This window comes from Ursus arctos, chromosome X (genome assembly GCF_023065955.2).
Source record: "Ursus arctos isolate Adak ecotype North America chromosome X, UrsArc2.0, whole genome shotgun sequence".
Taxonomy (NCBI): Eukaryota; Metazoa; Chordata; class Mammalia; order Carnivora; family Ursidae; genus Ursus; species Ursus arctos.
In genome coordinates this window covers 43791457-43801700 of record NC_079873.1, presented here as the reverse complement: position 1 = coordinate 43801700, position 10244 = coordinate 43791457, and the positions used below count along the sequence as shown (strand labels likewise).

Genomic DNA, 10244 nt, shown 5'->3' with positions numbered 1-10244 from the left:
ACAAACACAAACAGGCCGCTCATTCACTCACGCATTCACATCCAATTTATTACAGGACCTCCTCCCTGGGAGGCCTCCGACCTGTGGAATTCCTTTTGGAAATTCCTTCCTGGTCCCCCCTTTTGGGAGGCTCTTGTCCTGCGGGACCTCCCCCCGTGAGAGATCCCCAGCCTGTGGAATTCCTCACAGAGATTCCTGGAAGGTGGCCGGGCTTCCCTTCTGCTCACTGGAACGGGTGCTGACCACAGATTCCCGCGATGCTTACCAAGCCCAGATGAGTTGCCAGGTGAGTTGGTCCACTTCTCCTCGGAGTCAGGCCAGGGCAAGACTGCCCAGAGGGTTGGAACTCTGGGGTGAAGGAGGACCCAGAATCCCGTCAGGTGGCATGCTGCCTCATTGTAGGTTTTTTTTTTTTTAATTTTATTCATTTATTTTACACAGAGAGAGAGAGGGACAGCTAGCAAGAGAAGGAACACAAGGAGAGGGAGTGGGAGAGGAAGAAGCAGGCTTCCAGCAGAGCAGGGAGCCCAATGTGGGTCTCGATTCCCGGACCCCGAGATCACGCCCTGAGCCACCCAGGCTCCCCAGGACCTTTTTCAACCACAAGAAACATTGAACTTTTGGTCTTAAAATTCTTGCCTTGTGGGGCACCTGGGTGGCTCAGATGGTAAAGCATCTGCCTTCGGCTCAGGTCATGATCTCCAGGTCCTAGGACCGAGCCCTGCGTTGGGCTCCCAGCTCAGTGGGGAGTCTGCTTCTCCCTCTCCGTCTGCCTCTCCCCCTGCTTGTGCTCTCTTGCTCTCAAATAAATAAATAAAAATCTTTAGGAAGAACATTCTTCCCTTGTTGTGTCCTCCAAACCTAAACCATGCTATCATGATTGTCACCCAATCTTAATCACACCCTCCTGCAACACTGAACGATCTGCTGTATACCAGACTTCAAAATCTGACGAAATATCCCTCCTGCCCTGCCACCTCCAAGACTCTATTGAATAGGGGCTCTGTCCAGGTAGTGCTCTCCCTTTATGGGATAAAGACAGCTTTGCTTGGAAGTTGCCTGGCTTTTTTTGGGGGGAAGTGCAGAATTTGAGGAGTATAGACACTACTGCTGCATGCCATGTGACCATGGAATGAGCCTTAACCCCAAGACCAGTATCTGTGGGTATTTCTGAAACGATCATGGACTGAATGAACACAGTTGTATAGAGAGAAATGAGCTACCAGTGCAGAGATTTCAATGTGCAGTAGCACAAACAAAAATGTAAAGAAAACAGGTTGTTATTGTATTTATCATACAGAGGTGAGCCCATTCATTCAAGTGTGACACAACATCCAAAAGCAAAGGAGGAAATGGCAAATCAAAGCACGTATGAAACTCGGATTAAAATGCTTCACATCTATTTCTGTCTCGGCGCTTTTTTTTTTTTTTTGAGACACCTTATGCACTAAGGGTAAAGTGGGGCTGTCTGTCCTCAAAGTATCTGGATGCATAGGAGAGACTGGTGTTTTGAAAAACAAACTGTTGAAGCCTCTGTTCTTCTCCTGGGCAGACCCCGTGGTTGCCATTCTCTGAAGCAGCACAGGCGGGAAAACCTCAACCCACCCTGCACGCGCCCAACTCTCTGCGCGTGCTCATTGCTGTGAGAGAACAGTGCGCATGCTCATTGCCCTGAGCGACTGTTGCTGGGCATGCGCATTGCCGCCCGTGTTCTGTGAGCGGAGCTGAGATCGATTGAGGCGGTCGTGTTCTCTCTGCCCTGAGCTTTCTCGCTACCTGAATTCAACTGGTAGGTCCCCAGATCAGTCCTTTCAGGAGACTGAGTGTGAGCTAGAATGGAGGCGGAGTCAGTGGGCGTCGGGCAGGTGGGGACAGTAGATCTCTGGCATCCTAGGTGGATGTTCGGAAGAGCTAGCGCCCTTCTCCTCACAGGCTTTGCGGCCGCCATTTTGCTCATCTTCGTGTTGGGGCCGGAGCAAGTGAGGATAGTGGGCTTGGAGGGGAGATGTCGACGGGGCGAGGCCTGGCCCCGGGGGTGGGGGTCCTGTTCCCTGCTTAGTTGAGCTATCTGAGTAATGGAAGCACCTGCAACTGCCGGCAGAACACAGAGGCCAGGAATCTCAGTGGGACCCTGGGCAGGGAGCAGACCAGGCGGTATGGGAAAGGCCAGGAAGTGGGGAATGCTGGGGGCTTGTAACTGGGTCTCCCGAGATTTGTAGTGCACTTTGCAGAGTATCAGGGTAGGAGGCGGCCCGTGGGTGTGTTGCGCCGCTAGACACCGGAACCCTCGTAGTGCGAACACAGCCACAGGCCGAATGCGAAAGATTGTTTCTTTCTCTGTGTTCCAACAAAACCTTATTTAAGGCGGTAAAATGAGTAAATGGGAAAGTGACCAAAGCAGCAGTGACTCAGGTTTCAATGTCCCCCACTATTTTCTCAAACGCCTTTGTACTGGGCAATCTAGCTGTGAGACTAAGCCTCGTGTTTTAGCCTGTCCGTAAGGTGATTTCACGGCCAGCCTGGCTGATGGAAACGATCTTGCATCCCGTGTATTTGGTGTGACCGCAGCGTGTACGCTTTCCTCATACTAGGTTGGCTTTCTTTTTTTTTAAATGATTAAATAAATTATTTATTCATGTGATATTTTGTGCACCATCATTACAGTCATAATTTTGAATATTATTTTGTAATATGAAAAATTGCTCACAATGTGTTATTAGATAATAATAGCTCCGGCCTTTAGCATTTTGCCAGAAAAGAAAGTCAATAAAATAAATCCCACAAATCTTAATATACCTTAAGTACAAAGATTCTGGGATGAAATAACTTTTTCAGAGTTACTTATGTACTGTGTCGTTTTGGAAAATGTTACTTAATCTTAGGAAGACTATTTTTTAATTCATAAAATGGGAATAATAGTCATAGTACTTACTCCACAGAGTAGTTTCAGCTGTGTTAACATACTAATATATGTAAAATGCTTAATTCATTGCCCGGCATATAATAAAAATTCAATAAATGTCATTACAAGTACACATAAATACCAACACACATATATGTACATAGGCAAACCTACTTTTATACACCTTCTCACATTTTCTGTCTTGGCAATCAGTTTTTCCTTACCCTACAGCTTTCTGCTATGGATGCTAAGCTATGAGAAGTGGGAAGGTATTATCTAGAGTTGCACTGTACAGTACTGTAGTCCCTACCCATAGGTGAGTAGCCACTGAGTACTTGTGATATGGCTAGCCCAAACTGAGATAGATGTTCTGTAAGTGCAAAATCCAGACTGGATTTTGAAGATTGTGGAAAAAAACATTTTGAAGAGCATGGGAAAAAGAGTGTAAAGCATCTCAGAAATTTTTAATATTGTTTACATGCTGAAAAGATATTTCTGATATATTAAATCGTTAAGTATATTGTTAAATAAACTCATTACACTCTTTTGGCAAAGGCAATTACACAAAACCTGTGACAACATCGATGGAATATTCTCCCCAAAATAATTGTTTCAAGCCATTCTTCTGCTTCCCAGTCTTGCACTTTCAGTTGTATACGCCTGACATTTCTGTTTGGATCCTACTGTCATCTTAAACTCACCGTGCCCTATACCATATTTTCATTTTCTTCACAACTGTATTCTATTTCTGACTTTCCTATTTCTGTTCTATTCTTACTGCTCTCACGACCTCACCTCCACTTGCCTGAACCACGTCAATAGACTTTCATCTGGGAGATTTCTGTTACTTGACTCCTTTCAATACATTCTGCTTACCAAATCTAGATTCATCTTGCTAAAACATCACTTAAAAAAATTATATCCCTCCTTTAAAAAACCTTCAATGATAATCCACTTGCCTGTATGATAAGACCCTTATCATGTGGTTTGGTATCATTCTGGTCTTCTTTCTAATTTCTTGGTCCAGAAATTAGAAACTAGAAAATACTAGTTATTCTTTATCCTTCAAACACAATTTCTGGGGATTATAGAAATGTGGTCAGGTGCATTGTACACGGGAAAAGGAGTAGGTTTTGCAAGTTGGTGGGGTTGGGGGAAGAAGAGATTTCATTGGGGGCATATGGAAGTTGATAGGCCTTAGATAAATTAACATTTCCTTCTTGACTACCTTATAAGAAGAGGCTCTCATTCTAATGAGAATTGGAGTAGGTGGGAGATATAGAAAACGGAAAGAGGGGGTCATTCAACAATTTCTCAGACTATGAGCTTCTCATTGTACTACAAAAATGTGCTGACTGTAGAAAGCTGATGCTTCAGATTTGCAGTTATTTGGGCAATTACCCTGGGTTATTTTTCCAGGAAAGAAGGAGGTTTGGAGGTCTACCTTCAAAGTGCACATCTCTGTAAGTTTATTAAGATGAACAGAACTTCCTACAGCCCCAGATGTATTAATATTTCCCAGCGCTTGAACTTGTAGAATTCTTTATGATTTCCAAATAGCATTCATGATGATTAGTTCATGGAATTGTCTCAAGACCATGAGACAAAACAATGGAAGTTAATATCAAAATATAGGTTTGTGTTCTTGAGAAAGTCAGCTAAATTCTGTATACAGGTTTTCTCCAAAATGGCAATAATGCTGTCTGCCATGTGTCAATCTCATGGTCTTGAGACAATTCCATGAACTAGGTTGGCTTTCAAAGTATTTTCAAGGTAAAAAAAAAAATGAAACCTTTTTGGCCTTGGAAGAGGTATACCTCTCCTTTAGAGTACGTTTTCCAAATACCAATATTCTCCTTTCAGGGTGAACTATGAGTGGCCGAGTCAGATCAAGATCCAAGTCCAGTCAAAGAAAGGATGATCGAGGGTCTAACCAGCACGTGGCCGTGAGTACTTCCAGATCCGATGTTTTTGAGTGCCATACATTTATTGCTCTGAAAATTTTGAGGAGCTGCAAACATACAGATGCAGTGATAAAAGCTTCTCTGCTGCTAGAGGGAAGGAAACATTGAACCAGAAGGAATCCATGTTTCTGTTGCCTGTGGAAATACACCCTATGGCTTCTTTGTCACGGTTATTAACGACCAAATGTGCATGCCCATCCCAGCATCCTTTACAGTAGACTCCAAAGTGCTTGTGGCTACCTCTTGTTAGAGTAGCCGCTCTGTGGGAGAGTAACTTTTCAGAACAAGTCCATAGAATCATGACGTGGGAGTCTCTTTGTGCTTATTCATTATTTGATAGCAAAATGTGTAATGTATATTTATTCTGTTAGCATGTATTAACGAAACACGTTTTTATCTGTGCACATACACACACACCCCTAGGAGCAGCAGCCCAGTGATGAGCACCCAAAACAGAAGGAGGTACCACCTGCGAGTCAGGACATTATACCTGATCAAGGGAAGGAAGTTGAAGGAGCACCTGTGGCTCAAGGTGAAGGGAAAGGGTCGCAGAATGTCTGCGGGGGCAGGGGGTGTGTGTGCATCATGTGTTATGACGTCCCAGAACAGGAGTAAAGCATCGAACTCTACATCAAAAACCAGGGATGTACTGTATGGTGACTAACATAATATAATAAAAAATATTATTATAAAAAAATAAATGTATTACCTATGATACCATGGAAATAAGAAGAATTGGGACAATAGAAAATAAGTCTCTAAAACATAAGATATTAAAATAAAAACAGTGGAAAGTCTGATAAAAAAAAAAAAAAGAACAGGAAAGAACACATGAGAAGAGAATCTCAGTCATTTCCGGAAAATGGGCTGAAAATGTGAAGAGAGTGTCGTGTGCAGCTTCATGTAGTCCTTTGCTGTAATGAATCTCCCCTGTTTCCTCAAGAATGAATTGGTGTGCTTGAAAATGCAGTCTTTCCTAAATTAGAGGAAAATGTTTCACTAACTACAAAACTATACATCGTTTCACTGGTTTAATTTGTTCTTCTTAGAACATTTCTGTGTGGCCTTTTCACTCATTTCATCCAAAGCTTAAGCAGTTTTCAGCAGCATAGGCAGAGTGCCAGGTCAGCATATCCGATGACATGTGGAATAAAGCCGGGTTGCATTGGGATGGAAGCCCCATTTTATAAATGAGAAAACTAAGGCTCAGGGATTGTGGCTTGCCAAAGACCGCTTGACACATGGAGAGGTAATTCAGTTTTTGTTACAAGGTTTGTGTTCATGGGGAACCTGGCTGGAACCTAGAGCGTGTGACTCTTGACCTCGGGGTCGACAGTTCAAGGCCCATACTGAGTGTAGAGATTACCTAAAATAAGAATTTTTAAAGAGGTTTGTGTTCTTCCTACCGTCTGTGTTGTACAAACAAGTGCATGGTTTTGTATAGAATGCTTACTACTCAGAGGTGTCCGTACTGTAAAGTAGCTTACTACTGGTACAGGAATCAATCCAGTTCAGGGGAGCAGGAGAGAGACTCCAGGAAAGAGCTCAATGAATGAGAGCCTCTGTCAGATTATTCGTTTGATATGGTACATTTCGTAAGAGCTGGGTAATTCAGGAAAGTGGCCTTAGGGTCACTATAGTAGTATGATTTTTAAGCGGCTTTAAAAGGTGTTTAGATACCCTTATGGGTAGGAGAATCCAAAGTATCTTAAAATGATCATGAAACAAGAAAGGAGTGTCTTCCAAATATAGCCTTTTCACCAAGTACGTGTAGTGAATTATTGACACCATTCAGGCCATGGGTTATGTTAGAAATTTGCAGTTAAGAGGGTTCCACAAGGGGCGCCTGGGTGGCTCAGTTGGTTAATGGTCAGCCTTCGGCTCAGATCAAATATCCCAGGGTCCTGGGATTGATTCCCACTTTGGGCTCCCTGCCCAGTGGGGAGCCTGCTTCTCCCTCTCCTCCCTGCTTGAGCTGTCACTATCTCTGTCTCTCTCTCAAATAAATAAATAAAATCTTTTTAAAAAAGAAGAGGGTTCCACAAACCTCTTCCTGACAACAAAGTCCATTAATTTCTTTCCACTTCACTTCCTGTATTCTCACTGTAAGACAGTAGTTGGACTGTTAATCACTAATGTTTTGCTGTTGGTTTCGGAACTTTGCTCCATATATGACTCCTTTATCCTAAGTTCCCTACAGGGACTTTGCACTTAAATCGAACTAGTAAGATTTGACAAAATAACTTGCGGGTTGCCCTAATACGGAATGGGTGTCACTAGTGTAGGATTTGTGACATGCCCACACACACACTCAGCTAATCCTTCAGAAAACTATATTCTCCTTTTAAATAAACTCTTACGCATGGTGTAGACTTGTTTTCTTAGATAGCTGATGCTCTCTCTTCTTAGAACACTACGGTAATATAAAGGAAATAAAGTGCAGTGGGCTTTATCTTTAGAATGTCACTTGAAATAAAGCATATCGTACTACGGGGAAACAAGAATGGGCAATGCATGTTTCCATCACATCTTTTTTTTTTTTTTTTATCACACTAGCCTATAGGCTCTTATTTATTTGTATTTCATATTCACTGCTTAAATTTTGATTACGTTTGTGTTTCAAGGACCGGACCTGGAGGCTGATCTCCAGGAGCTGCCTCAGGCAAAGGCTGGGGATATAACTGAAGATGACCCTGAGGTCAAGGGGACAAGCCTGCCCTTCTTAGAGCCCATTAAAATGCCGGAAGCAGGTATGTTATCCATTCACAGTGCAAAGTATGAGGGTCTTTTCCTGAATATAATATCTTTATTTAAGTAGATATAACTTTCAGGATACATTCAAAACAGAGTTTACATATGAAGACACTGTCCCCAGTAGTTCAAACCCGAACATCCTGACGGCCTGACTTACACACTAGTGGACATAGAAACAAAGTGGGTCAAAGCCTTATTAAATCATAAAATATGAAAACAGTTCCTTTTTTTGAGTATAAATAATCTGGCAGAGACCTGATAATATTGAGATACTTTTGTAGGTTCTGCTTTTATCAAACACAAAATTCATTTGGATTAAATATTATGCTGAGGCACTGAAGTAGGTTCTACTACCAGCTCTAACATAACTTGTGTGATTCTCGGAGAATCCCTTAACTTCGGAACCCATGTTTACTCATATATATATGGATTTCAATTCAGATATATTACGCTCATTTTTAATGCTGATTTGTGTGTTCTGTGGTTCTGTTGGCTACCGTACATAGAATACAAAGATGTTCCATTTTGCACGAGTTTTCTTTTTTTATATCAGACAACATCTTTGGTCAAATTTTAACATGTGAATTGAGATTTGACTGCCGCTGAAAACAACAAAACACAATGGTTGCTCTTTGGGCTTCTCTATGGAGACCTGGATACCTAATCCTGCTGTTATTATTTTTTTTTCCCAAATGTTTATTTAAATTCTAGTTAGTTAACACGTAGTGTAATATTGGTTTCCGGAGTAGAATTTAGTGATTCATCAGTTACATCTAACGCCCAGTGCTCATCACAACAAGTGCCTCCTTAATACCCGTCACCCATTTAGCCCATTCCCGACCCATCTTCCTCCATCAACACTCAGGTTGTTCTCTGTAGTTAAGAGTCTCATGGTTTGCTTCCCTCTTTTTTTTTCCCTGTCCCATTTCATTCATCTGTTTCTTTTCTTAAATTCCGCATATGAGTGAAATCATGTTATGTGTTTTTCTCTGACTGCCTTATTTCTGTTAGCATAATACACTCTAGGTCCATCCACATCATTGCAAATGGCAAGATTTCATCATTCTGATGCCTCAGTCATATTCCACCGTATACCACCTCTTCTTTATCCATTCATCAGTCGATGGACGTTTGGGCCCTTTCCATACTTTGGCTATTGTTGATTATGCTTGTAGCTCTTTGACTCTGTAGTTTTGTGTCCCTTGGGTAAAAACCTCCTCTTGTAACTGCTGGGTTCACAAGGTGGTTAGTTCTCTTTTTAACTGTTTTAGGATCCTCCATACGGTTTTCCACAGGGACTGTACCAGTTTGCATTCCCACCAAGAGTGTAAGAGGGTTCCCCTTTCTCCACATCCTCGCCTACATCTCTTGTTTCCTGGGTTGTTAGTTTTACCCATTCTGACAGGTGTGAAGTACGTGACCATATAATCTATTCGACAAACTGGAACACCGTTAGGGCACACACCGGCACGGCAAACGGTTACCCTACTTGATCAACGGCATAAGGGATCAACTAGCTGACAAAAACAGTTTTCCACTTAAGCATAACAAAGAATAAATTACATGTGGTACTTAGTAGTTTCTCTGCTAACATCACTTAAACAGTAACCAGCTTGGCATTATTACTTCAGCATCATATATTGAGAATATTATTTCAAGTTCAAGAAGGATACTTACACCTAAATTTGTTTTTCAGTTCTTTGCGTGTTGTGTGTAGTTTTTGTAAAACTACGTTTGGTTTTTGCTTTCCATTTGAAACTACCTTTAATAGGCTCCTTTGGTTTTGTGTGTTAGGAACCTCAACTGTCTTCGTGTTTTGTTGTACCAGTGGAAAGTGTGGTGTGTTCAAAACATACTGGTAAAATATATGCTTGGAATTCTGTCTTATACAATGAAAAGTATAGTGTCCTTCCTGTACCATTAGTTTACTCGAAATACAATTCTGCTGAGTAATGTTTCCCACTGTTAACGTCCTTATCTTACAGGTGAAGGACAGCCCCAGATTTAAACAAGGACAAGCTGAAACATGCAGACTACTCTTATGTGGGGTACTTCACTGTTGAAATTCTCTCAATAAAGTTTTACAGACTTCCTCCAAAGAATCTTTTGAAATCTTGTGTTAAACTTATTCTAAGTAGGGGGCGCCTGGGTGGCTCAGTCACTTAAGCAGCTGACTCTTGGTTTCAGCTCAGGTCATAATTCCTTGGGCATGGGGTGGACCCCGAGTTGGGCTCTGTGCCCCGTGGGGAGTCAGCTTGAAAGATTCTGTCCCTCTGCCTCTGTTCCCTTCCTCCCTTCTTCCCTCCCTCTCTCTCTCTCAAATTTATAAATACATCTTTAAAGAAAAACTTCTTCTAAGTAGTAGATGCTATCAAAAATTATGTCAGTTTTTTGAAATGTTATATTCTGATTGAGCTGATACACTCAGATATATGCTATGTATGATTTAATCAGTGTACATCAGCATCCATTTTGAGTTTCAAGCATGCACAATTATGTCATCTTTGAACACTGACAGTTTGTTTCTGCCATTTTAAACGTTTTCCTTTTCTTTTTTCTCTCATTTTACAACATTGGACAGACCCACCCAGTACAGTGTTGAAAAGAACTGGTCACAATGTTAT

General features: G+C 41.8%; 1 protein-coding gene across 1 annotated transcript; it reads left to right on the top strand.

Moving 5' to 3' along the window:
• The first annotated feature begins 1724 nt into the window (after positions 1-1724).
• Positions 1725-9709, top strand: LOC125281192 (P antigen family member 3-like). The gene is made up of 5 exons (XM_048213312.2): positions 1725-1789; positions 4766-4848; positions 5290-5398; positions 7491-7616; positions 9606-9709. Exons 2-5 carry the CDS (start codon positions 4774-4776, stop codon positions 9626-9628), a joined length of 333 nt encoding a protein of 110 aa, XP_048069269.1. The 5' UTR covers positions 1725-1789; positions 4766-4773; the 3' UTR covers positions 9629-9709.
• The last annotated feature ends 535 nt before the right edge of the window (positions 9710-10244 follow it).

What these genes read in the sequence shown, in the direction of transcription:
- LOC125281192 (XM_048213312.2), top strand. Translation starts at nt 4,774, where the DNA reads ATGAGTGGCCGAGTCAGATCAAGATCCAAGTCCAGTCAAAGAAAGGAT. An exon ending in GGTCTAACCAGCACGTGGCC is followed by an intron (nt 4,849 to 5,289) that starts GTGAGTACTTCC and finishes ACACACCCCTAG; the next exon opens with GAGCAGCAGCCCAGTGATGA. An exon ending in AGGAGCACCTGTGGCTCAAG is followed by an intron (nt 5,399 to 7,490) that starts GTGAAGGGAAAG and finishes TTGTGTTTCAAG; the next exon opens with GACCGGACCTGGAGGCTGAT.